General features: G+C 57.4%; 1 protein-coding gene across 23 annotated transcripts in view; it reads left to right on the top strand.

Moving 5' to 3' along the window:
* The window catches only part of CAMK2B (calcium/calmodulin dependent protein kinase II beta), a 109,873-nt gene that overhangs the window by 30,381 nt on the left and 52,650 nt on the right, over nucleotides 1-26,842 (top strand). For all 23 annotated transcript variants that reach the window (XM_016957400.3, XM_054655576.2, XM_063815337.1 and 20 more), the window contains exon 2: nucleotides 10,983-11,077. In XM_016957400.3, coding sequence (XP_016812889.1) covers nucleotides 10,983-11,077 — 95 coding nt within the window. The remainder of the gene's footprint in view (nucleotides 1-10,982; nucleotides 11,078-26,842) is intronic.

Raw genomic sequence — 26,842 nt, 5'->3', positions numbered from 1 at the left:
ATTTTGTAGATTTTTCTTTTCACATTTTAGGTATTTTTTAAAAATCTACCCAGAAGTTATTTTTCAGTGTGATTTGAGGTAGGCACCTGTTATTCTAACACATCAACCCTGTGTAATATGTATCATCAAATCCATTTTGCAGACCAGCGCTAAGTTATAAGTCCAGAATTCATCCCAGGTCTTCCTGATTCAAACCTCCCATCTTTCTCATCTCTACTTGGCTTTTCTGAGTCCAGAATTGTGGGCCTTGATTGTCTTCCCTTGACTTTCCACATCCCAGGTGGGACAGAAAGTGCAGCGCCTGCTGGGAAGGATACACCATCAGCATCTGCCAATCCCCATGTGTATCTGACTCTGCAGTTTCCTGGGACCCAGCTGACCTTTTGTTGAGAGGGGTGGGTGCACTGCTTTAGTGTCCTGGGAGGGTTCTGTTTGATCTTAGAGAGGCCAGCACCCCCATAGAATTGCCATACAAACATACACCAGCCTATATATGGCCAAGCCACGGCCAGGGCACCAAGGTGGTGAAGGGTGCTGGCCTGGGTGCAGTTTGGGGAGATGAGGAGCAGAGGGCCAGGAGATGGGACTTGTACAAATCAGGAGGGACGGATCCAGGGCCAGGAGGTAGCCTGTTGACTCATAGATCTTTCTAAATCACAAATAGAGATCTCATAATAAGCATCCGCAGTCTCCTTCTGGTGCTCAGTGCAGACATTGCCAATCAGTCACAGGGCACATGCAGCCAAGCCCCAGCGCTCCCACCATCCCTGGGCAAGCACTGCCCAGTGCCTTCTGCATGCCTGTTCTGGGCTGGTCACTGGGACAGAGAGGGAGCAATCAGTGCCTGGGGACCAACTGTCTGTTCCGTAGCCCTTTTGCTACCTGTGCGTGCCACCTCTGAGGCCACCCATCAGCAGCATGCATCCCAGGATGCCTGTGTCCTTGTCCTGCCTCCTGTTGCTCCCCTTCCGTCGGTCCTGTGATACACAGACAGGGGCATCTGATGTTGTCTCTTGGGGTTGGGGACTTTGGCGAGGGCAGGGAGGACCCAAGAAGAGAGGCAGAGACTGGGGGTTTCCTTCCTTGGAGAGGGGTCAGCCAGGTGTGTGGGATGCTGGGCAGGAAGAGGGAGAAGTAGCTTTCCTGGGGATGTGTGGTGCCTTGGGAGCCAGTCGGACCCCACCCGACCCCAGATTGCTGCCCACTGCCTTGCTGCCATTGGCATTCTTCCCTTGAGCTCTCCAGCATGACCCAGAGGGTCCCAGCTGTAGCAGTTCCTGGCAGTGGGTCTGGGCAGTGTGAGACGTGAGGTCCCTGAGGCTGAAATTGAACACAGTGTCACAGAAACATGTCAAAAATCACACTGTTCTCCTATCCTATATAGCCGGGTTCCTCAACCCTCAGGCCACGGACCAGTACTATGAGGAACTGGGTTGCACAGCAGGAGACGAGCCATGGGCAAGCCAGCATTACAGCCTGAGCTCCGCCTCCTGTCAGATCAGCGGAGGTGTCAGATTCTCATAGGAGCGCGAACCCTATTGTGAACTGTGCAAGCGAGGGATCTAGGTTGCGCACTCCTTAAGATAATCTAACTAATGCCTGATAATCTTAGGTGAAACAGTTTCATTCTGTTCAAACTATTTTCCCCTAGCCCTTGCCCCAGTCTGTGGAAAAATTGCCTTCCATAAAACCAGTCCCTGGTGCCAAAAAGGCTGGGGACCACTGCTATACAGGATTGTCAACATATGGGAGGAAAACCTGTACAAACTCGATCTGGCTGTCTAGAATGACGACGACCACGTTAACCCATGTGAAAATGTGGAAGCGCTCCCATGCATCACCATTCACCTGTGAACCTCACCAGGGCATATGGGGGATTTTGCCATGAGCTTATTTGGTTAAGAAATGGCCTGTGCTCTGCTCATAGCATTGTCAAAAATGTGAAGAAAATGGTATCTCTGAATATACTTTCCTGGCTTGACCAGAGGATGAGCCGGCACTCAGTATCTGGGAGGAAATTTAGCAGAACGGTGACTGGGGACCTGGCAGGTTTGAGGCTTTGATGCACTGAAGCGAGTGGCTTCCTGCACAGGTGGGTGGGAAGGGCCCTGCCCCTGGGAGAGGGGCTCTGATGGAAGGGGCATGTGGTCCCCAGGAGACCAAAGGGGGCAGCCACACCACTCTGCTGAGAGGGGCAGAGAGCAGAGGGTGCTCTGCTGGGGTTTTCTCGTTCTGAGATGCACCCACAAAGACCCCAGGGCAGTGGCTGCTGCTGTGGGCTGGAGCCGTCAAGTTTGGGTGTATCCTTGGATGAGCTTGTGGACTTCAGGTGGATGGACAGGAGAGGTTTCTGCCTGGCTCTTGCCAAGTGTTTCTTTGTTAATGTGTTCATTTCATCAGAAGCATCTCTTGTGGCTTCAGTGGATCACACAGGGTTTCAGAAAGGGGCCAGTGTTGAGTCCTAAGAATAGAAGTCCCTTCTCCTTACACTCCTGGCCCTCCAGAGCCTTTTTGAATAAAGATTTCTATGGTCAAATAGGTTAAGAAAAGGATGCACCTCATACTCCCTTCTTGGAGGTTCACAATAGAGATGATCCCATTCAAGGCCCTGAGAAGTCCTGCAGTTAAAGAAAGGAAGGAAGGAAACACTGTCTAACCTACTGGTTCCCAAACCTCTTTTCTCACAGAAACCCTTTTGCACCTATCATCTGTTAACGTCCTATGAAGCTTATGTTTGAGGAGTGTGATTTGGGAAGTGTTTGCCTGCTGCAGCTGCACACAGTGGCAGATTCCACGAGGCAGACCTGGACTCAGCATACATCCTGGGCTGAACTGCATCCCCCAGAATTCATGTATGTGGAAGCCCAGTCCTCAAAATGTGACTGTATTTGGAAACAGGATAGTAGCAGACGTAATTAGTCAAGTTAGGATGAGGTCATATTGGAGATATGACTGTCGTTCTTATAAAACGGGTGTTCTTGGACACAGAGACACAAGCAGAGAGAATACCGTGTAACTGTGAAGGCAGAGATTGGGGTGATGCATCTAGAAACCAACTAGCACCAAGGATTGCAGGCAGCACCGGAATCCAGGAGAGAGGTATGGAACAGATTCTCCCTCCCAGCCCTAGGAAGGAACCAGCCCTAATCTCTGCCTTCTGGCCACCGGAACTGTAAGAAAATTAATATCTGTTGTTTAAACCGCTTGGTTGGTGGTACTTTGTTTCAGCAGCCCAAGCAGACTCATAAAGCATGGATAAGTTAAGACTTTAGCTCTTGTTGGGCTCCGAAGCTCAGGTTAGGGAGCCCTTGGGCCAAAGCAGGAAAGAGCTTTGGGAACTCTCTCTAGGGTTGTATGAGCCACCCAGATTCCAAGTTTGGAAGAATGGTTTTCCATTGCTGCTGACGTGAATTGTGCTTTTGGAAGTGAACGCAATGAAATGACTGAAACAGTTATGGCAGGCCATTTTCGAGAAGGGAAGTTGGAGACCTCCTAAACACTTGCTAATGGAGGAAGCACCCAGCTATCAGTGGTGCGTCAACTTGAGGGAATGTCTTTCCTATAAGTGAGTATATGATCTCAGTCAAAATGTGGGGCTCGTGTGTGAAGTGATGGTAAACACAAAAGTCAGACACAAAACAGGAACTCCCGTGCTGATAAGGCACATGCTTGGATGCCGGCCCAGGCTGTGGCCGAGTTTGGGTGCTCATGAGGAGAAGTGAGTGTGTCCAGCTGCTTGTCTCCAGTAGGGTCACCTCAGACCTAGTTTTTAGAACCCAGGATGCCTGGGCCCTGAGCAGGAGTGGACGACACAGCCCTGGGAGCTCGGCTTGCACCTACCTGGGGGACGTCTTGCCAGTGGGGGGGTAGGATGGCCACCCACCTCCCTGTGGGATGTTACTCTGGGCCTGGGGACTCCAGCTCCTGCCTGGCGGGGCACCTGCTTGTCCGAAACTCCTCAGGAGCCCAAACACTCTCCCCCCCTTGGCGGAACCCCAGGGCCAGAGAGGCTGGGGAGGAGTAAATACCAAGCAGGCATCCACAGGACAGTATCCATGAGCAAAGAAGTATGCAACTGTCAGATCACACTGTTGAGGCTTCATTAACAGCGCGGGGGACATAGTGAGAGGAGAAAGTGGAAAGTGGCAACAAGAGCCCCCTAATCGTGTAAGAAGACACCTCCTCATGGTGCAGAGCTGCACACTTGCACACATCCAAACATCGATGGGCCCTACTGACCGTGTTGTGGGTTATGGAGGCAACGTCAACGCATTCTGTAGACCCTCTTGTTTACTCCATAGCAAACATTGTAAACGTAACAATAATACAAACATACGTTCCATCTACTGTGAACGTGAGTTTTGTTTTTGTATTATCATAAGCAGAAAAATACACAAAAGAAAAAACCCACAACAACCTCAGCACTCTGTTCATATAAAAGTTACTGTTTCCACCAAATTGCTTAGGTCAAGATTAGACTATAAAAGACCTCCCCCTCCGGCACTCCCAAGAGCTCATTTTAATCAAAGTTGGGAACTGTGTTTTTAAGCCAACACACAAATAAATACCAATTTGGTTTAGTTTCACCCACACAAGAAAAACACAAAGGTCCCCATGAGGTCAGCGGACTTGCGCCTGCTGGGGTGTTCTCAGCCCCTAGCCCAGGCCTCCTCATGGAGCCCACCTGGGGCCAGCCAGGCAAGAAAGGACGTAGGTGGCCTGAGGCTGGTTTCAGAACAACCCTTTATTAATTTACAGCAGGAAATAAAGCTGTCGGCCTGAGAGTGCTTCTGTGGCCGGCCCAGACTCTTCCAGAAGGACCTGCTCTGGAGGACCTGAGCGGGGAGGGGGCTGTGCTTGCTACTAGGGAGACAGCGCCTGGCCCGCGTGGGGAGCGTCAGACGCAAAACCTGGATGGGAAATTTCAATTTACAAAACAGGTCAGCCAGGCTTGGATCTTTTGCTTTTACTCGGGGCTCCTCAGCTTCTTTCTAAAATTCTAAAATTTAAGAACTTCCTGGAATTGTGTGTGGCCTTGCTGTAGATTGAAGGGGTCCCATGGCCCTTGGCTGTCACTGTTGTTGGGAATCTGAGGGGGCGTTTCCAGCCTATTCTGCAACATCTGAGTGAGGAGAGTACACGTGTGTGTGCGCACGCCTGTGAACTGCAACCGACCGGTGAGGCTCAGGACTGATGCAGGCAGCCCTGGCTGGGGTGGCACAGGCCCCAGCACTTGGGGAGGAAACTGGATGGTGTGGACATGGGCTGCGGGAGGCAGAGAGAGGAACAGGGAGAGAAGCTGCTGCCTCTGAAATTTCCACTAAGGGAACGGAATCCAAGCGTTGAGTGGGCCGACTCAGAGGCCGCTTTGATCCTGCGTGGCCCAGCGCTGCCCTGCGGGAGCTCAGCAGCCTGTCATGGGGATCACATGCACGATCACTCCGGGCGCCTGGGTCCCTGCCTATGCCGTCCTGGGAGCAGAATCACACTGCCAGCTCTTTCTGGATGCTGGATACTGTGTTGTGGCTGGTACCTGTGTCACCTCATTCTGTGTAGGGGGACAATCACTGCCCCCTTACTGATGGAAGTTACCAGCCCTTGTGAGGTGGCTGGGGAGGGCACCTGAGCAAGGTCTGCGTGACCACACGGGATAGGCTGTGGGGACGCAGGGTCCGACCTTCCCTCCCTGGTGTCGTTACCAAGTGTCTTAACTGGCACCCCAAGAGCCGGTAATCTTGGTAACCCCCAGTCTTCATCAGTGAAGGTGAGGCATGAGAGGGCCCTAGAGGGGCTGTTGTGTGGTCCTGCTGGGGGCAAGGCGAAATTTCCTTCCTGCTCTCTGGGCCCTCCCACAAACTCCAGCCATGCTGCTCAGGGACACACCTCCTCCCAGCTCTCCGGGGAGAGGTGCGGGCAGCTGGCGAGGGCCGCAGTGCGACCAGCATGACTTAGTGGAGAGCAGGGCAGGCCACAGAGCCACCTGTGGTGGGGAGCTTCGTGGGGGTTGGTGGGAGCCACGGATAGTCAGCAACTGGTGGCCGGTTGCAAGTGGGGACTGGAGGGAAGAGGCAGGCACGAGGGTTGGGGGGGCAGCTCAGAGCTGGGAAAGCCTGGGCCTGCACCAGCAGTCTGTTGTGGAGCCAGAGGAGCCATAGACTGGATGCGAGGAGGAGACAGAGGCGGATGGGGCATCCTGCAGACAATGACGCTTCCTGCTGCCTCTGCCTGTGAAGCCCCGAGAGCCCACAGGATGCCTGTGAAACACCGACTGCCCTGGGTGGCTGCAGTCAGGGAGGTACACTCAGCACCTCTCCTCGCAGGTGGCCTTCACCCCATTATCGCGCGAGAAGCCTGAGCCCCCCTGCAATGAAGGAGGTGCCCGAGCAGGTGCAGTCGTAGAAACAGGCCACGTAGTTCCGGGGCTCCATTCCCACCCAGAATTAATTCTTCCCCTTCTCTCTCAGGACAGGTTTCCCTGGTACTGTTGATCCCACTGTAAATGAGACAGGGTTCAGAGCCTTCCACAAAGCAAGGACTCAAAGAGTATTTTCTTGTTTTAATTAGCTTTATTTGATTTTAAAAGCCCCATAATATGCTTGGTGCCCGGGGGCCTCATGATCTGAACAGGTTATTCAAAATGGCTTTCAGCCTGGCTCAGTAGCATTCATTCCATGCAGGCCATCATGTGGGCAACCTTGATGTCTAGATGCAGTTCGCAGCCCACAGGAACAGCGACCTGGGATCCCATAGGAGCACCTCTTCCGGCTTTTTCCTGCCTTTGCCCCAACCCGCTGTGCCCTTACAGCTGCCTGGGATGGTCCACACCCCAGAGGCAGACGTGTGATCAGTCTGTGCACCTGCAGTGTCATCCAAGGCGTTCTTTGCTGAGCCCAAGGACCATGCTGCCACCTGCTAGGCCTGCCCGTGCTTCCAGATAAGAAGACCGGGCTTTGAGCCTGTCTGTGCGCTGGTGGGGAGGCGGGGAGCCTAAGCCCCAGGCCTTATTTACTTGGGGTACCCCCTGGCTCTGACCAGGGCCTTGTGGCCTCAGTGTAGCACAGACCCATCTACCCACAGGCCCTGGAAGCCTTGGTGGGTCTCCCCTCCTGCTGGGACACTCTAGGGGCCGCTCTTCCTGTACTGCTGGGCTGGACAAGCCCTGAGGCCCAGCAACTCCATGCTCCACAGCTCACTGTGTTGCTTGTAGGTCAGTTCTTGCTCCTATATCACAGCCCAGGCACTGTGCCTGATACCTAGGTCCAGAGTATAGGGCACTCTGCCCATAGAGAGCCATTGGAAGGGGGAGTGGCAAAAGTGAACAGGTAGATAATTAAGTAAACTAACCTAAGGAACGTGGGAGGTGCAATATCTAAAGACCAAGCTGACTTTCTGTGTGAGCTGGGAAAGCGGGGAGCTGTTTGCAGTGGATCTTGAAGGACGCATAGGAGTTTGCCCTTGGCAGCAGGGACAGGCTTACGATACAGATCCAGGCTCTTTGTCGGTGTTGTCTCTCAATGTTTATAAACTCTGGCGGGCAAACACTGAGTCGCAAGGGAGTATGGTGATGGTGCTGCCTTCTTTGCTCTTGGAGAAGTCAGAGATGTTGGGCCCCCAGCCATGGCCTGCATGGCTCATGCTAAACATGTTTGTGGCCGCTTCTCAAGAGGGCTGACACTTCCAAGGGGGCTTCCCGTGACAGATTGCCGTCTGGCAAGTGGCAGAACCACCAGGAAGGGGAGGAGGCAGAGGTGGATCTGCAGCTGCCAGCCCAAGTTCCCCGGGGAGATGGCAGGATGGGTGCGGGTGGACAGCCATTATGGGGAGGAGCCCCTTTCAGGGTGCTCTTTAGGGGAAGTGGTGGGTAAAGTGGGCAAATAACTGGGGTGGGAGACTTAAGCATACATTCCTTAAGTCCCCCAGAGGAGAGAGGAGAGGGAGAGATTGGGAAGCGGCGATGACATTGGGACTCAGAGAAGGTTTGGGGCTTCAGTGAGGGACAGAAGGCGTGGGAGAGGCAGAGCCCAGGAGCGGGGCGCAGGGAGCAGTGGTGTCCTTGAGAGCCAGCCCTCCTGCGCCTTCCCCCAGCTGGCCACCTTCTCCCTCTGGGGGCATCCAAGTCGCTGGGAAAGGGGACCTTGTCCTCTATTCTTGAGGATGCCCTCCACCCTACCTGCAGGCCTGTGTCCAAGAGCAGGGCCTTCTTCACCCCCGGGCCCTGCACCCCTAGTCCCTTCCTGCTGAGTGTCTGCTGGGTGCCTGGCACTGTGCCTGCCACATCCTATGTCACTACAGCTGTGCGGCCTGGTGCTCCCACTCCACACTCATCCCGAGGCCCCCAGCCATGCCTTCCTCCTTCCTCAGTGGCGCTGCCTGGCCTCGGCCCCCTGGCTCTGGCAGTCTTACCTGTGTTCCCTGCCCCCGCCTTCCCCGATTGCTGACTGCTCCGACCTAGGCTGATGGTGCAGGGGCGGCTCTGGAGCCTTCTGCAGAGGAGAAAGGGGCTGCCTGACACAGGGAGGGGAGAGGGATCAACTGGAGGAAGCCCTTGACCCACCCACCTGCGGTCAGGCTCTTGGTGATATGGTGCATGGATGTCGTGTGCTGAGGAACAGCTGTGGCTTGCCGCCCTCTGCTCCGGTACCTGTCTGAGTCTGGCCAGCAGCTGGGAGCCTGCTGTGCTGGTGGGAAGCTGCGCTTGGGTCTCCGCCCTGCTCCAGGGATGGGCTCAACACAGCGGTGCCATATGGGCATCATCAGCTTGGCATAGATGTGCAGTCTGTTGAACTTCCTACTGAGGGTCAGACCTGCAGTGTGTGATTGGGTCCTGGCACACGGAGGCCCAGACTCCCTGCTCCCTTCAGGGCCTGGTCCAGAACACTCAGTGGAGGCCTGCCAGGTCAGCCCTGTGGTCAGGTCAGCCGCTGAGCCCTCTAGGGGTCAGAGCGTGACAAATGGTAGCTCAGGACTCGTTTCGGGAAGCTCTCACCTCTTCTGAGCAAGAAGTCTGGCAAACAGCCACACAGTGGCCCCGGAAGGCCCTTCTGCTCAGTCATATGGATGGGGAAACTGAGGCTCAGAGAGCTGTGTCACCCCGTCTAACCAGGATTGAAGCCAGACCAGGCAAAAAGCCCATGGTCTTTGCCCTCACCTCAGTCTCCCAAGTTAATGTCATACGTTAAAAATAATAATCCTTTCTTTATATTTTTCCTTAAAAACATTTTGAGAACGTAACTGATGCACATGGTGAAAAAATCAAGCAGAGCAAGAGAATGCGGAGTGAACAGTGAGCACCTCACCGTGCCCCCCCGCCGCGCCCCCCCGCCGTGCCCCCCCCGCCGCATCCCCCCCACGTCGTGTCCCCCCCACACCGCACCCCCTCCGCCGCGCCTCCCCCCCGCCGCATCTCCCACCGCTGGGTCTCCCCCCACATCTCCTGAGGCAGCCCCTGTCCCTGTTCACGGGTTGACTTTAAAAAGCGAAGACGCAGCTCAGCGGCCGCCCAAGCACAATGACTGCTCATGAGACCTGAGTCGTTAAGAAAATGTTCAATTAGATTTAGTGTAATTATTTATCTTTCCAAGGAATTGAACAGTACTCTTTTACAAAGATTTATCTCCACAAAGGACTGTAGATAAAACGGTGTTCGTATGTAAGACGCTCCTCTTCCACCACGCAGAGCCCTTGGCCTGGACTCCCATGTGGGTTTCTCAGGCTGTCCAGGCCGAAGAAGCTTTCTGGGAGGGGAGACTGTTCCTATAGGGGGGAGGCTGGGCACTTTGCAGGTGCAAACACAGGAGGGCCCTGCGTGCTCGGGTTTGCACGGGTGGGTGCCCACCTGGTGGTGGGCTTCCTCCAAGCCCCCCTTTCTCCCAGCCCCAGCTTGAGAGCATCTGCTGGCCCTTTTGTCTGGACTCAGACCCTTCATGTGACATTTCTTGACCAGGCCCCTTGCCTCACGTGTGCTGTTCTTAGAAAATGATCTGAAATCAAATTAAATCAACCGTGGTGACTAGTCAGATTCTGCGGGGCCTCCTGGTGGGCACCGGCCCCCTCCCCTCCTGCCTCATAGACTCTGTGGCTCCCGTTGGGTGGCACTGACTCCCTCAGGGCACCCTGAAGCCAGGGCAGGAGCTCCTCTGCAGGCCAGGCTTTGTGGGGTACGTTCATGGCCTCTTCTCGATGGCCTCAGCAGCCTTAACCCGATTCCTTCCTTGTGTCTCTTGGGCTCTGGACTGTGGTTGATGCTGGTCAGCTCCCTCTGTCCTCCATCCCTCCTCCCCTCTCCCTACCCCCAGGCTGTCAGTTCGTGAATGTCCCTTCGCCCCTACCCTGGGCCTCCATGGCCTCTGCGTTGACACCTGGACAGTGGAGGCTCTCAGGACCCTCTCCTCCAGCTTTGCAGTTTAAGGATGTGATGTTTCTCTCTCCCTACAAAACCTTCCATGAGTCCCCATGTCCGACTGCACAAATCCCAATATAACTGCCCTCTGGAGCTGGGCCTTCCAGACAAGGCCAGCTTCATTTGCCTCTGGGGAAGACTCAGCAGGGCCTCATGGACGTGGTACAGAGCCCCCGAGGATGCCTGCTGAGAGGCCTGTGGACATGGACTCTTGGTCCAGCCGACCCACAAGGATACAGGCCTGTAGGTCACACAGGAGCTGAACGGGGCCCCTCCGCCACCCTCCCGAGGGCCTGACTGATCCTTCTCCTCTGCACAGCCCCCCAGGGCGTGCCATCTGCCAGGGCTCTGCCAGCCGTCGGGAAGCCGGCCTCTGTTCTGCTGGTGTTGAGTGGGGCCAGCTGAGAGTGGCTTGTGAGGGGCACCCACTTCCTCACAGTTTCTGACTCACAGCCATCTGCCCGAGGCCGGGCCGGTGGCTGAATGCTTAATGGGGAGTGTTTATGGGGAGATTAATCGGCTCTCTCTCTTTCTCCTTGTCTGTCTCTGTCTCTGTCTCTCGCTCCCCCATTTTCCTCCCCAGGGGGGCTTTCTCTGTGGTCCGACGCTGTGTCAAGCTCTGCACCGGCCATGAGTATGCAGCCAAGATCATCAACACCAAGAAGCTGTCAGCCAGAGGTAGGGCATGGGGAGTGTCCTGCGCAGCTGCTGTCAGGCTGGGGCAGGGGCTTTGGAGGCCATGCCCTGTGGACTGGGCAGCAGGCCCCTCCCAGTCTTGGCCAGCACTTGGCCCACCCTGCCTGTGGCTCCATGCACAGATGCAGTGGGGTTCCTGGAGTGGAGGCTGTGGCAGAGGGAGGCACAGGAGTGTTGGGGACTTGAGGGCGCCTCTGGCCTGGTGGGGCCCAGGCTGGTGGGGGTGCCAAGGGACCCTCAGACCCTTGGATGTACCTTTGTGCTCTGGTTAGGTTGTTCTCAGGGCCCCCTTTCACCTCCCCATCCCGTGTATGGGGGTCTCTGCCCCCAGAGCTGGAGGGGAAGAGGTTCAAGGTGGCCAGGCCGCCATGGTGGTTGGGTGGTGTCATCTGCCCTGAGAGCCGTGGGCCAGATGAGAGCTCAGTGACAAAGTTTCGGGTGACCGGGCAGTGCTGCGGTTGGCCATCTGCCTTCTGACAGCAGATTCCTGGCGTCATGGCCTACTGGGAGGTGACCTGACAGTTTCCTAACTAACAGAGCCCAAGTCTTCTACACAGTGGCAGGGCACTCCGCCTGTCCTGGGAGGGCTTCTCAGACGTGCAGGGTGTGTGCGAGGAAGGGCCTTGAGTGGTGCTGGCCCCAAGTGGCCCTCAGCGTGTGGATATGTCCCATCACGGGCCTCCAGAGCCCTGCTGGCAATGATCAGCTCTGGGCGCTGCAGGCGGTGATGGAGCAGACAGGCTCCTGCTCTCACGGGATCTCCCTGCCCTCACGGGGTCTCCCTGCCCTTGTGGGGTCTCCCTGTCTTTGTGCTGTCCTTGTCCTGTGGGGCAGGTCGAGGACAAACAAAACCCAAAGTCAGCACACAGCAAATCTGATGGTGATGGGCAGAGGCCTCCCGGGGCAGCTGCTGTGGTTGGAGCACAGATCTGAGGAGGCGGTGGGGAGGGACTATGGCAGGGGTCCTGCTGGACCCCCAAGGTGGGGTGTGCCAGAGCGCCAGGTGGGGCTGTGGAGGTGGGTGCAGGAAGGGTGGGCTGCCTCACTGAGGTGGCTGCCTCACTGAGGTGGCAGCCCCATGTCACTGCCCCGTACGGTGGGGTTCCACGGAGGAGGGGCTGGCCGGATGATGCCCTGGTAGAGGGAGCCAAGCGAAGCCCCTGTCTGCCTCTCTGAGCCCCTCCCCTCCCAGGGCACCGCCAGCAGCCTTGATTAGCATCCAGGCACAAATCTGAGCTAATTGGGAGCTGGAGAGGCCCTGACCCATCTGGCCAGGCTGCCAGATGCTGAGGGCCTAATGTGGGCAGAGACGGGCCTCCTCTGGGTTGGTGGGAGAGCTGCCTACTGTCTGTGGCCTGCAGTTTACAGTGATCCAGCCACCTGTGGGGGCGGGCCTGTGCCATTTGTGGAGCGATGTGTCGGCGTTGTTTGAGCGACTGCTGTGTATTAGGCCATCAGTGTTTCCCCTTCTTGGGAGCATTCCCTGACACCAGGCTGTGGGGAGGTCCTTTAGGCTGCAGTGGGACCTGCTCCTGTCCCAGCCCTTGTCTGCCTCCTCGTCACTGAGCCACGAAGGGGCTTGGCGGTGCCCAGGGCTGGGTCAGTCCCCATGTGTGTGTCCCAGCCCATGAGGGGCCATGGGAGGGTGACACTGCAGAGGGTTCAGCAGGGACACTGAGGAGTGGGCTGGGGCAGGTCCAGAGGCATGCGCTCCCAACCATTCTCCACACATTGCAGGGGCCTGGGTGTCCCTTCTGCCCTGTGACTCTGCACAGCTGGAAGTGGGCCGCCTGCTGGTCAGCTCTTTTGGCCCCCTGGGGCCCAGCCCGTGGTGGGGTGGGTGGGCCAGGCTGTGTTCCAGGACCTAGGGCAGTCAGCTTGTTTTTTCTTGATCAAGACAGAGAACTGGTCATAAGTGGGCGGTGCTCAGTTGTGCCTGTGGCCAGTTCCTGTGGGTCTCTGGGGGGCATCCCTGAGGCCTGGACACTCCCTGCCTGTCACAGGGTGCCATGGAGAGGAGGTCTATGTGTGCGTGAGCGTACCTGTGCATGTTCACACACGTGTCTATGCGCACATGCATGTGTAGGTGCATGTGTGGAGCATGATCGAGCCTCTGGAATGGGACTGTCTGGCCCTCCGGCAGTTAGGCTGGGACCAGCCCAGGCTGAGCTGGGAGAATGAGAGGTCCTTCTGGTTTCTGCTTGGGAAGATGCTTCAGATAACCAAGGGGCCTGGAGTGAGGCAGGTGGGGGTCCTGGAGGTGGCCCCTGGCCGGGAGAGCAGTGGGCAGAGCTGAAGGCCACTTGCTCCAAGGGTCAGCTTCGATGAGCTCTGGGGTGTTTGGACAAGCAGGTGGGAGGAGGAGGGAGTGGCCTCTGTAACCAGGATTTCAGTCCAGACTCAGGAGGGATGTCCAGTAAGGCTCCAGAGACTGAGCCGTGTGGTTGAGAGCCTGAGTGTGTCATTATGGGTGTGACCAAGGGTGATTGGGGTGCTGGGGGGCAGATGTCGCCGGGAGCAGAGGGCAGGAAGCTGCTGATGCTGAGAGGCCTGGCCAGGGTCCTGGGGTGTCTGCTGAGTGCACAGACCCTGAGTGGGCTGCCATACCGGGACCACAGGATCCGAGCTGCCTCTGCTGTCCTGCAAACCTGTGCCGCTGGGAGTCGTGGGTCAGCGTGGTCATCTGCGGTGGCCAGATTTTCTCCGTGACCACCCAGGGACTGCTGCTGGCTTGAGCCCAGGCACGGGGATGATCAAGTGTGGGCCACAGCCTGCTGTCCTTCTGGCCCCAGGGAGCAGCTCATATGTCCCGTGGCTGCCCCATGATGGATGAAGACCCACAAGTGTCTGGTGGCCCTGCTGGACCCTGAGTCCTGGCACTGCCCAGTGCAGCCTTTCTCTAGCAGGCTTGAAACTGAGACCTGAAGAGATGCCAGGCCCAGCTCAGGTCCCACGGCCACCCTGCGATGACAGCAGTCATGTTAAAGCCAGTGCCTCCCGCGTGGTTGCTGTGTGCACTGCTTGGTGAGCCCAGGAGGCTTCTGTGTTCCCTGACGTTCTGTGGCTGGCAGTGGTGGAGGCACTAGAGTGAAATGTTCTGGGGTGGGGGGAGTATCACCCAGCACAAAGGTGGGGTCCCTAAGCCAGGAAGAGCAGGAACCTCAAACACTTCATGTTGGAGCCTTCCAGGCACCCCCTTCCCCTCATCCCTCTCCTGGTTTTATGCTCATCCCTGCCTCGTTTCTCTGTTGTTTTGCCACATGGGCGTTTCACCTGCTTGAGTCTGAGCCTGAAAGTGGAGTTGCGCTGCCGCTGTGACCTGTCTTGTGCTCGGGTGATGTTCTGGGGTGTGTCCGTGGGATGGATCCCTTCCCACTGCTGTGTGATGTTCTGTTGAACGAAGGCTGCTACTTTTCTGGCTGTAGCTAATTCCTGATGACGTTGGCAGAGCCACTGAGACCCCACACTCAGGAGAAGCTCCGTGACATGTGTCAGTGAATTGAGTTTGGCAAAAATGCTTTGCTTGCTGGTCAACTTGGTGTTTTAAAAGCCTGTGCAAATTTATTAGCTTAGGAAACCAGAATCCATAGCTGGCTGTCTCCCTCCTGCTTTTCCATCTGTCCGTGAAGGTCAGCAGCCACCCCCACCCACCTCGGGCCCTTCCTTATCAGGGGCCTCCAAAGCCTTGTCCACCTAGGCCCACAGCTCTGACATGCACTTCCCAGGGCCATACGTGTGAGGTAGCACCACCTCATGCCCTGTGGCCTGGTGACATATGTGTGCAGTGTGGCCCCTCTCTCCACAGATTGAGTCCCGTGGGGCCTTCCCTCCCTCCTGGATACCAGGCCCACACCTGTGGGCCCATCAGGGCAGCACGGTGCTGCCAGCCTCTCCTTTGGGATCACTTTGTCTCTGCCTGCTTCTCCTCGGCCAGGGACCATGGGGCATGTCAGACCCAGGGCTTCCTGGCCCCTCTGCACATTCTATCTCATTCCTCAATTGTGCGAGACCTCGGGAGGAGGAGAGAGGAACCCCTTTAGACACACCCTAGACATAGACTCTCACTCATGTAACAGGTTTACACGGAGGACACAGAGATGAGCAGATACACCCTGAAACCAGCAGCTACGATGCTGTGTGCTGGGTGGGGCCTGGGAGAGGCAGTCCTGAGGCAGTCCCAAAAGTGGAGTTGCGCTGCCACTGTGACCTGTCTTGTGCTCGTTCACTCCAAAAGTTGTGTTGCATGGGCGTTGAAGGATGAGTAGGAGTTTGTTAGGGTCAAGCAGAAAACTACCCGAGTATGTTTTTGTGGAATTACATAGCTCCTCTAAATTAACCTCACAACCCCTATTTATATTCTCAAAGTGCTCTGTGAGTCAGAAGGATTTAGGGTAGTGGGAATCTGAGTGAGAGGATGGCTGCACCCTGGAGACCCTGCTGACCACACAAGCTGCAGAGCTGAGCTGCTTTGTGTTGCCCTGTGGCTCATCACAGGCCTTGCTCCCAGGTGCTTGTGCCTCTCAAGCTGTATGCCTAGCCTGTTTACTCATTCGATGCAAGCTGGGTAGGGTGGTGGGAGGAAGGGGTAGCCAGCCAGGGGGCTGCCTGGCATTCTCAGCAGCCAGCTCCCTGCTGTGACCTTCCTGCAGGATGCCTCTCTGGGCAGGGGCAGGGATACCCAGCCGTGTGTGGCTCCAGAGGGCAGGCCGACCCCTTTCTGCTTTGCCTCGAGTTGTACACAGGCCCTCCACCCAGGGCTGCACAGCCTCACCCTGCCATTTTCTTGGGCATTTTTTTCCTATTTAACTTTTTATGGTGGAAAATTTCAAACACTCCCAAATACAGAGAAAATGATAGAACGAACCCAGCTTCAACAGTTATCAATTCTTAGCCAGTCTTGTTCCATCTGGGCCCCAGACCCTGGGATGTTTACCATTCAGTGCATAAATATCTCAGCATGCACCCCTAGCAGAAAAGAGTTCCAAAAACAGCCACAGGAGCTTTATCATTCTGAAAAACGGACAGTAATTCCTTGATACCATCTCATATGCAGCCTGTGTTTGTGTCTCTAATGATTCAGAGGTTTCCTCAGAATTGAACCTTTGGGTCACACGGCCCCTGCACAATTGGGTTGTCTGCCCTTGGTGCTTGAGTCCTGCTCCTGGGTAGCATCCCTGAGGTGTGCAGGTCACACCCCGGGGGCCCCGCTGTAGCCACACAGCATAGATCACAGTGGAGCCTCAGAACTCTTGATGAGGGAGCTGGCCCTACCACCCCGGCTTTGAGGGAAACTCATCCCCTTGGAGTTGAAATCTGGGTCTCCAGAAAATGACCCAGACAGAGCTGGCCTTGCCCAGATGCTGTGGGTGTTGCTTTGGTGTCCCCTCTCCTGCCCCCAGCCTGCCTCTTGGGGTGGGCGGTGACAGCGCTGGACGGTCTACTGAGACCGTAGAGGAAGGATGCTTGGCACTTCCTCCTGGCCCTCTTCTGCAGGCAGAATCCTGCGCTCACCACCCATCTCAGTCTGGGTGCTCTGTCCTGTGGCCTCTGCTGCCCTGGGCTGCCTCCCCCATGCGGGGACCTGAGGTTCCCCAACCCTCCCAGGCCCTTTGGGCTTTCCTAGCTGAGGAGGAATGGGGGAGGTGAGGGATGGGGTCTTGGATGGAGCTCCAGAGCTTCACTGTGGGACACGCACCTCCAGGTGAATGTCCTGCTTCAACCCTGACTGCCCAGCTGTCTGACCGTGGCCAGGTTACTCAGTCATCTTAGACCTCAGTTTCCCCAGCTGTAAAGTATCTACCTCACAGGGACGTTGCAAAGCTCTGAGACCATCCCTCTCCACATTGCTGCCTCCCTTCCTGGCCAGACCCTCTGCGTCCTGCTGCGGAGGACCCCTCGTGAATACCCAGTAGCTTTCTGGTGTCGTCTGGCCCACCCAGCCTGCAGGCCCCAGGGCCCCCTCCTCCATGAAACTGTCCTGGATCGTCCCGCGGGCAGCCTGCCACCCTGCCTGGAACTCCCCAGGCCGCATGGCAGGCGCCCCTGGCTGTTTCTCAACTGACCATGTGCTCCTTGAGGGCAGATGCAGCTGGTTCATCTGATGGCCTCCTGGCTCCCAGCCCAGAGCCTGTGAAAACGTGGGAGAGCATAACACCCTTCCTAGCCAGGGGCTGGGCCCAGGCTCTGCCTGGGTGTCTGGCTCTCTCCTTCCCATCCTGGTGGGGCAGGGGCTTCCCCAGAATGGCCTTCCCCACTGCTATTCAGGGAGGTAGAGGATGGAGAGGGGACCCAGAGAGCAATGGCCTTCCCCCCTGCTATTCAGGGAGGTGGGGGATGGAGAGGGGACCCAGAGAGCAATGGCCTTCCCCCCTGCTATTCAGGGAGGTGGGGGATGGGGAGGGGACCCAGAGAGCAAGGGTTGGGTGGGGAGAAGGATGCTGGGCCCTTGGGCCTTGTCGGGGAGGCTCCAGCAGCCTCCCCGGCTGCATTTCACCCCTGATTTGGGTCTAGCGCCAGTGGAGGGGCCTCGCTTACTCCTTGAGAGTCACTAGGAGTGCTGTGTCCCCACACTCACTCATGTCCAGGCCCAAGCAGGGCGGCCTTGGTCCTTCAAGGCTCCTGGTGATGAGAAGCGGCTGGTAGCATGCAGCTCCAGGAAGGAGGATGCCACTCCAGAAACACTCAGGCCCCCACTTACCGAAATACTCGGCCACGCGGACACTGCAGAACTGCACCAGCTGGTGCCAAAGCTGTAACAGTTCGATTTTTTAATATTTAATACTTAATTAAATGGAGGATTGTGAGACATTCAAAGTTGGTGAATGTACTGAATAATGAGAGATTATTAAACTACTGTTAACAAAAGCAGTTAGAGGAAAATTAATTGACTGGGGGTAAAGAGATCATTAGGCACACAAGTCTTAAAACATGTCTTCTTGTTATCTACCCCCTACCCCAACCCCCCGCCCGCTTGCCCAGCCCCTGCTGCTCATTGTCCACAATGAACGGCTGTTCTTTTGGGGACAGTTTTGTTGTGCCTTGTTGGACGCCCTGTGTAGAGGGAAGCGTGCTTAGGAAGCAGTGCAGCGGGGTGACCCTGGTTAGCGGCCCATGCTGTGGAGAGCCTGGTGCAGGGTCCGTGCCCTGGAATGGCCCTTCAGCTCAGGGTGGAGCTCCTGGCATCATCGACGCTGTCTCATGTCCTCCCACCCTCTGAGCTGAGCGTGGGCTCCCCTTTCACATGGGGGGAAAGCTGAGTCCTGAAGAAGCTGAGAGGTGGACAGGGTCCCCTAGCTGGTGGTTAGCAGAGCCGGGATGTGGAGGACTCTAGATTTCACCCAGCTGAGGCAGGCCGAGGGTTGGGCCAGCGTGGGGCTCCCAGGTGGGGCTGACCTCACCAGTGGGGCTCACCTCCCAGGCCCGAGGCTCACCCCACAGAGAGATCAGTATCACCACTGTCCTCTTCCTGCCTGCAGGCCCATGCGCAGCTCACCCCAGCTCCCTTTCTGGGGCACCTGGTCTCCCCAGGGACCCTTCTGTCTTGGGGAGACACTCCCTGCCCAAAGGCATGATGGACAGGGACCATCTTGAGGTCTCTGATCATTGGGGCTGGGGCTGAGCCCGCACCCCAGGGAAGCCTGCACGCCCCCCCTTTCCCCAGCCAGAAGCCTGCCTGCCTGGGACCCCTTTGTGCAGTGGGTGGCGGCGGGGGCTGCCTCCAGGGCTTTCCTACTGCAGCCGGTACTGCAGTTTTCTTGTGGCTCCCGCGCAATCCACAGCCAGAAAACGACCCCTGTTCAGGGGGATAATGAGTGCCTGGTCGGCAGAATCCGCGGAACTGGGTTAATAGAGGACGAGGCGCCGCATTGCAGGGACAGCTGAGCATGCGCCTGTGGCAGCAGCACCCCTCCCAGCCCAGGGACCCTCCCCTCCCAGCCTGGAGACCCGCCCCTTTCCCTCCTCCCCGGCTCAGGGGCCCTGCCCTCCTCTCTTCTCCCCTCCCCCTGCCCCTCTTTCCCCTCTGGCTTCTCTCCCCACCTCCTCCCTGCTGGGAGACCTCCTCTGCTTCCCTACCCTAACCTCCCTGGGTGGCTTCCAGCCTGAGGGAACAGCTTTAGAGCTTGGACCCCCACTGAACTCTTGGCCCACTCTGCCTTTAAGTTTGCTCTCTAGGGATTTGGAGGGTGGCCAGGAGTTGGGGGAATCCCTGGGAAACGCCCCCTCCCCTGCCCCAGGGTCAGCCTTCAACAGGATGGGGATGGTCCCTGAATTGGGATTATGGGGAAGGGACCCTGCATCCAGGTACAGAAGGAGTTAGGGGAGCTGGGAGGCAGGCCTTCTGGGGGCTCAGTGGGGGCACCGCATGCCTGCCCCTCCCAGGGGGAGGGCCACCTAGGAGCAATGAAGGAACGAGGCTAGGCTGCTGGATTTAGCAATTAAGTATGATTTACAATCAAAAGATGTAAAATAAGCACTGTATGTCCCAAATTGCATGGGGCACACTTACTTAAACTAAAAATTATTTGTTGTGTATCTGAAATTGAGACAAACTTATACCGAAAACAAATTTTGTCCTTTGTCTGAAATTCAAATTTAACTGGGCACCCTGTGTTTTATCTGGCAATGCTCAGCCAGACTGTTAAGAGACAGGACTTTGTCATTAGTTTGGAAACTGAATTGGTTTAATCGAAGGCTTCTAGAAAGCGGCCCTGAAGAGGACCAGGAGAACAGGGAGCCGGGCTGCGCGGAGGGTGCTGGCCCTTGCTGGCCCCATCTGTCAGGTGGAGAAAGGGTGGGCAGCATCATGACCTCCTGCTCTCTGGTTCTGGGTGTGGCCCTGTGTAGACACCGAGTCCCAAAACCTGCCGGTCAGGGTCCAATGCCAGGTTCCTGAGCCTCCATGACCCCTGGGGAAGGCAAATGCATCCTGAACTGGATGCAGGAGCAGGGCTCACCCTGTTGGCATTTGGAGGGGGTGAGGGAGGAACCCCTGAGCCAGGGAAGGGAGGGAGGGGAAGGGAGGAGCTGTCACGGAGGACCCCTTTGCGTCCTTCTGAATTTCCAGCCACTCATCTTGCAGAGTCAGGGGCTTGTCAGTGGCAGAAAAGGCTCCCGGCAGAGGGGAGACCTGGGAGCTGGATTCTGGCCCCTAAAGACCATCCCCTCCCTGCCTCACTCCTCTTTTCTGTAAAATAGATGGAGGGTTGCCCTCCATGCTGCCTGGCTTTTCTAGCACTGACAGTTCCCACATCTGGCGGGATCCTTACTTCCAGGCTCTGCCGGTTCCAGGAGGTGAGTGAGGATTGGGGAGATGGCTGAACCCACAGCCTGTGGGCCCAAGGTTTGAAGACCTGGTTCTGCCAGTGTGGGCACAGCCCCCTCCCCTGGTCCTTCCTGCTCACCGCCCCTTGCTCCCTCCAGGCCACCCGCCAGCGGACTGTAGGCCCAGCAAGGGCAGGCCTCCTGCTTTGCACATAGTACCTCCTTAATAAACAGAGTTGAACAGGTGGGAGGAGAAGAGTGTTTTGAAGATTCCACTTAAGGACTGAGCTGGGTGGGGAGTGGTAGTGACCACCGATGGAAGGAGAAGGGGATTCGGAGTGCCCAGGTGCCCGGGACGACTTGGGCAGGAGTGGGGAAGCCCGCAAGGTGAGGGTTTGAGGCCTGGGTGGGAACCGAGCTTGGGAATGGCAGAGCTTTGGTCTCTGTTGTGCTGGTCTGGCTGCTGATGGGAAAGTCTGGAGAGCTGGAGATCCAGGGCAAAGCTCGAGGGGGAACAGCTGCAGGGAGCCCTGGAAGGTCCTGGGGGCCCTGGGTGTGTGTCTCCCCTGTGGGCAGCCACTGTCCTCTGTCCCCAGGGCCAGAAGCTGCAGTCCTGTGACAGGTCTGCACAGCGGCTCTGAGGTCACGATGTTTCCATTGTCTGCATGTCACCTGGGGGAGCGCCGACTCCAGCTCGGTGTGGAGTGATTAGCCTACAGAAGGTCATGGAGGGTTTATTGAGGTTAGTGGGGGTTAGAAGAGCCCCATGGGTGAATGTGAGGGCCTCAGCCTCTCCTGCTGGGGAGGGCGGATGTGTGCAGATGCTCTCATCCGGAGGTGGTAGGGGGCATTCTGGAAAGGGCCTGATAGCAGTGTGCGGGACTGCTGGCCACTTGCTTCTGTTGCACAGTCCTCTCTGTTCTTTCTCCTCAATACCTTAAAAAATGTGGCAGTGCTTGCCCCAGACTGTGCTCCCTGGCCTCGGGCTGTGCTCCCTGGCCTTGGGCCTCGGGCTGGGTTGGGTCCCCAGGCATCTGCTCAGGGATGAGTGGGAACCTCTGGGCAGCTGTCCACTCTCTGAAAAGGACAAAAAGGACATGGACAGAGTTGGGGGCAGAGGATGAGGCTGGACATAAGGCCACAGTGGTCAAGAGTGCAGCCCTGGAGTCTGGGCCTTATTTTTGAGAGTAGGACCCTGACAGGGTGGGTCCTGCACCCCCAGGGGCTGGCCTGAGCCAGTGTCCTGGCTGTCTCCGGAGGAAGCCAAGCTGGTGTCTATGGAGAGATGGGCTTTGGTGGGACGTGTATGTGTCGGGGGTGGGGGGACCCCAGGTGGAGGACCCATCGCACCAGGGCTGGGAGGGGTGGCCTAGCAAGCCCCTCCTGTCACCGTGCCTGCCCTGTGGGGGGCCACCGTTGTTTTCCTAGACTGGAGAGTCTAGGCACCTTGGTTTAAATCTCCTCCTACTCACCCCATTTGTGAGCACGGGAGTCCTGTCCTGGGGTTACGGGGATGACTGAACACATGACACCCAGCACTGGATGGATGAGTGGACGGCATTTTATTGTCACATATACTCAGAGCCCAGAGAGGAGGATACTGCGCTCAGGACACAGTGAACAGGCAGGGGCTGGGGAGGCAGGCTTTGGAGTAACAACGAGGTGAGGTGGCCCCTGGTTCCCACCAGAGGCAGTTTCGGCTGGTTTGAATAATTCCATGGGTTGGCAGAGAGCTGCATCTCACTACTCAGGCATAAGCAGGAGCTGTGCCCGGTCCTTGTGGGGAGGAGGCTTGCCTGGGTGGGTACTTAGCCACAGCAGCAGAGTCCGGTGGGGGACATGAAGCTAGGCTGTTCAGGGCCTTCCTGGTTTCACTGGGTGTCAAGGTAGCACGTAATGTTGGCTTTAACTTTAGGCCTTAAACCATAGCCCTGCACAAAATGCCACAGCATGGCAGTGACAGGGAAGGAATTCCAAGCCACACCTCCGTTTCAAAGCTGAGCTGCACCCCGCAAGCTGGAGGATGGTTCTGATCCTGAAAAGGGCACTGGGAATGGGGCCCCAGCTGAAAGGCCAAGTGGACCCCATGGAGGGAAGATGCTGTGGACCCCCCAGTGTGTAGCCTGGAAGTGGCCCTACTGCAGCCACTGGCCTGGCCTGGGCTCCCAGAATGGCTATGTTCATCCCCATATGGCTGGCAAATAGCGACGAGGCCCTCGGCTCCAGCTCCGTCATGCATGTTCATGCAGAGGGGCAGGGTGCTGCCGACGTGGTTGCCAGGGTCCCTGCGAGCCCTGACCTTGAGGCGGCAGGCAGCTGCAGGATGTGTCCACGGGTGCTTCTTGCAGGTGGTGGAGCTGCTGGCGGGTTAATTGCTGGTTGTCGTGTTGCCTTTTAAAAACAAAACATGCACAGAAAGCCACAGCGAGAGCCGCCCTCTTGCATCTTCATCATAGGGCTCAGCCTCCCGGGGCTGCACAGGCCTGACCGGACCACTTGGGACCCCAAGAGGTGCTGGGTGCCCAGGAGGAGAGGGGTGTCTGCCTCCACCACCTACCCCCTTCGACACCACCTCACCTTTTCTGGTAGACTTGTGCTGCCCTCAGAGGATCCTGACCTGGCCCCCAGACCTTGGGCCGGGGTTATTCCTGCCTCAGACCTACCACTGGGCTCCCCAAGTCCTCGCTGCCCACCCCCCCCAATTCCCCGCCCCAGATCTCTAGAGGGAGAGCAGGCTTGTCCAGCCCACTATGGCAGCATCTGAAGGGCTCCGAGAAGTCCCACCGGAAAGAAAATGAAGAGGGGGCTGCTCCCGAGGCTCCCAGTGGGGCCTCCTGTGACGGGGTCCAGCTCCACTTCTACCCAGTCTCCTTGCTCCTGTGCCCCCATCTGAAAGCTGGGGTGACGCAGCAACAGCTCTGTTTCATGGGTGCCATGAGCAGCTCACAGGCCTGCCCAGAGCCAGTCCTCAGCACACAGAAGTCACTACCCTGAAGGGACTCATAGGGTCATTCTCAAGGAGCAGTTTTCCTTTTAGGAGGAATGGCCGGGATCTGCCCATGGCCTCCTTTCAGCCCCTAAACCGGCCTGCACCCTGAGACTGGATGGGCAGTCCCTGCCGCATGGCCCAAGCTGACTTTGGGGTCAGGACTGGTTCTACTTCACATTTACCAGCCAGGGAGGAGAGTCAGAGGAGAGGGGCTGCTGGAAGCCACTCCTTCGTCCCCACCCAGCTGCCCAATCTGGTCTCAAATAAATCCAAGGTCAGTGCTACCAAGGGACTTGGCTGGCAGCCCAGGTTGGCAAATGCTGGCCCCGAGATGTGAGCTGGCCTCTGCCTGCCCCACCCCACAGCAAATGCCCGCTTTTCTGTCACCAGACTCTGTAGGAGCCGGCCAGGACATGGCCAAACAGAATTAAAGGCCAGACCCCACTGGCCTGGTGTCAAGGCCCAGGATGTCCTATCAGGTTCTGGCCGAGCTGCTCAGTGCCACACAGGGTTGCGCTTGGCTCCCAAGTACTCTGTCACTAGTGTGTGAGCACAGTCAAGTTTAGCCTTGAAGTGAATTGGGACGCTTGAGTTAAGTGTGTTGGTACCAGGCAGGGTGCAGAATGTGCCTGGCTGGTGTTTGATGTGGATGTTGGCGAGCTGTTTAAGAGTCTAGAGGGCCAGATGGTGGCTCATGCCTGTAATCCCAGCACTTTGGGAGGCTGAGGTGGGCGGATCAACTGAGGTCAGAAGTTCAAGACCAGCCTGGCCGACATGGTGAAACCCTGTCTCTACTAAAAATACAAAAATTAGCCAGGTGTGATGGCGCATACCTGTAATCCCAGCTACTGGAGAGGCTGACATGGGAGAATCACTTGAACCCGGGAGGTTGAGGTTGCAGTGAACCAAGATCATGCCCCTGTACTCTAGCCTGGGTGACAGAGAGAGACTCCATCAAAAAAAAAGAAAAGAAAAGAAAAGAAAAAGTCTAGAAAGCTCTCTCATGCCTCTGATGGTGCAGGTCGCTGAGACAGGTGTGCAGGTCACCTGGGGCTGATGGGTCTTGCCAACGTACTGACAGTGCAGGGAGGGGCTGCTGACCCCACCAAGGTCCAGAGTATTGAACAGATGTGTGCCCAGCTCTGTGGGGATGGGGGGTGGCTTTGGGGGCCCCTCTGTGCTGTGGCCCTCGAAGTGTCCTCTGGACAGGAACAGCGCTACTTGACAGGGCATCTCCTGAATCCATTTCATGGGAGGAAACTGAGGCCCCCAAGTGGGATTTGGATGCAGCCAGTTTCCTGGCCCAGGCCTTGGTGGCGTGCCACATCCCATAGCAGGCCCCTGCGTAGGGCCTGAGTTCTGGAGCATGGCGCTGACATCACAGCACCTTCAGCCAGACAGCCTCAGGCTTGGGTCAGAACCCTGAGTCTGATGTCCTTGCCACCCTAGTCCAGTGCACAGGTGGACCACCTGTCTTGATGTTGGTCTGTGGATTAGCCTGGAGGAGCAGAGCCCCAGGTAGCCCCAGCCCTGAGGAACCAGACGCTGGCACAGTACACAGCTTCTGGCCCATCCCTCCCCAGCCACTGCTTCCAGGCCAGGGCAGCTGGAGCAGAGCCCTTCTGCCATGTGCACCATCCCAGTGCCCTCCCCAGCTGGGCTGTGTGGTGGACAAGCAGAAGGGATTGTCCTTGAGGATCTCCTCCCAGGCATGAGGAAATGGGTGGAGAGCGCTGGTGCTAGTGGGGGGCCCCCAGTGATGGGCCCATGGGGGGTCTGGCAACCTCCCTCGGGGTGAGGCAGAGCTGCCTGGAATGGGGGGGGTACGTTCTTGAGCACCCACCCTGTGCCAGGCCCGTGTGGATTTCCACACACGATTCCATTTTCAGTCCAGCACAGTCCTGGGGCCAGATACCGTTATTACAGCCATCTTCCAGATGAGGCCCAGGGAAGTGCCATCCCTTGTCCCAGGCTACGCGGTGGGCAGGACTCATGGCACCTAGGGAGCCCCACCCCTCAGCCCTCAGACCCTGGTGGCAGTGGTCCCAGGTGGCCCCAGCTGCATCCCCCAGCCAGCACAGAGCTTACCCGGTGGGCCTCCTCCCGGTCTCTGGGTCTGACAACTCCAGAGGCCCTTGGGCGAGAGGGAGGCAGCCCCTCCTGACACGGGTGGGCCTTGTGCCTCCCCCTCCTGCCCCTCCGCCGCCCCCACCCAGTGCCCTGCAGTGTCCTCCTGGAGGTGCCAGCTCTGCTGTTTCTCCTGGTGGCTGGCGGGGGGCCCGGTGCCCACCCACGCCCTCCTGTTCCCCTTCTCCCTGGTTCCTCTCACTCACCACCCCCCACCCCCTGCTGTGAGTCACCCACTGCCAGGGAGGAGGAGGGGCTGGGAGGGTGGAGGATGGCATAGGGGGCCTGGGTGGGCAGAGAAGCCTCTGCCAGCTCCATCCCGGACCCCTTCTTGGCTCTGGAGAAAGAAAGAGGAAATTATGGGAGCGAACATCAATGATTTACCAAACCATGTAACCTTAACTTGTCCTGTAAGACCCTCCTTCCCCCGCGGGGGGCACTGGTCGCACCATGGCCTCTGGGTGCTGTCCACTTGGGACACGAGGGGTCCCCGGAGCCATGCACAAGTGCGCCTTTGGGATGTTGAAGGCTACCCTGCCCCCACCAGGCCCCCAGCCTTGCCCTTTCAGCCCTGGCAGCTTTGAGCTCCTCTCTGTGCCTCAGTTTCCTCATCTTTGCCCTGTGCCTCACCCTGCAGATGCAGCAGGGTTGGTGTGAATGTCCTTCCCATCAGCTCCATCTCTTCCATCGCCCTCAGCTGGCTTCTCTTTGTTCTTAGCTCAGGGGACCCTACAGCTCCCATGCTGATGAGGGTGGCATGGCAGGAGGGGAGGAGCTCCCTCCACACCAGGAGAGGTTTGCAGTCTCTCCCCCACCACTCCTGGTCTTTCCAGGCATTTTTGGAATGAAATAGGTTAATGCCTGTAATGTGCCCAGAACAGACAGTGCCTGGCATGTGGCAGGTGCTCCAGGATGGGTCACGTGGCTGTGCCCATGTCCCGGTCCTGTCTCTTCCCGCACTTGGCTGTGGGCACCTTGAGGTGGCCCCTGCCCTGTCACCTTCATGGTGGTGGGTGCCAGCTGCCAACCCACCAGCACAGTAACAGCTTGGAGGAGCCCCCACTCCCCTACCCGATCCCTCAGAGCTCCATGCCAAGGCTTCGGGGGTCCTGTGGATCTGGGAATGGCTGCTGGTGGAGGACCTGTGGTCCCTGCTCCTGAGAGGCTGGACATCTAGGCAAGCATAACCTGACCTTGTCTTTCCCCATGAGCATGAGTGGTTTGCTTTGTTTGGGCCTCTGCAGGCAGGTAACCCAGACCAGCTGGGCTCTCAGTGTTTTGGAGAAGGCTGTGGGGTGAGGGAGGAGGGGAACCTTGTCACCTGGGCCCTTGAGCCCCTCCTGGTACTGGCGTGGCGTTGTCTCCCCTTC

Source organism: Pan troglodytes, chromosome 6 (assembly GCF_028858775.2).
Source record: "Pan troglodytes isolate AG18354 chromosome 6, NHGRI_mPanTro3-v2.0_pri, whole genome shotgun sequence".
Lineage (NCBI taxonomy): Eukaryota > Metazoa > Chordata > Mammalia > Primates > Hominidae > Pan > Pan troglodytes.
This window is presented reverse-complemented; position numbering and strand designations above follow the sequence as displayed.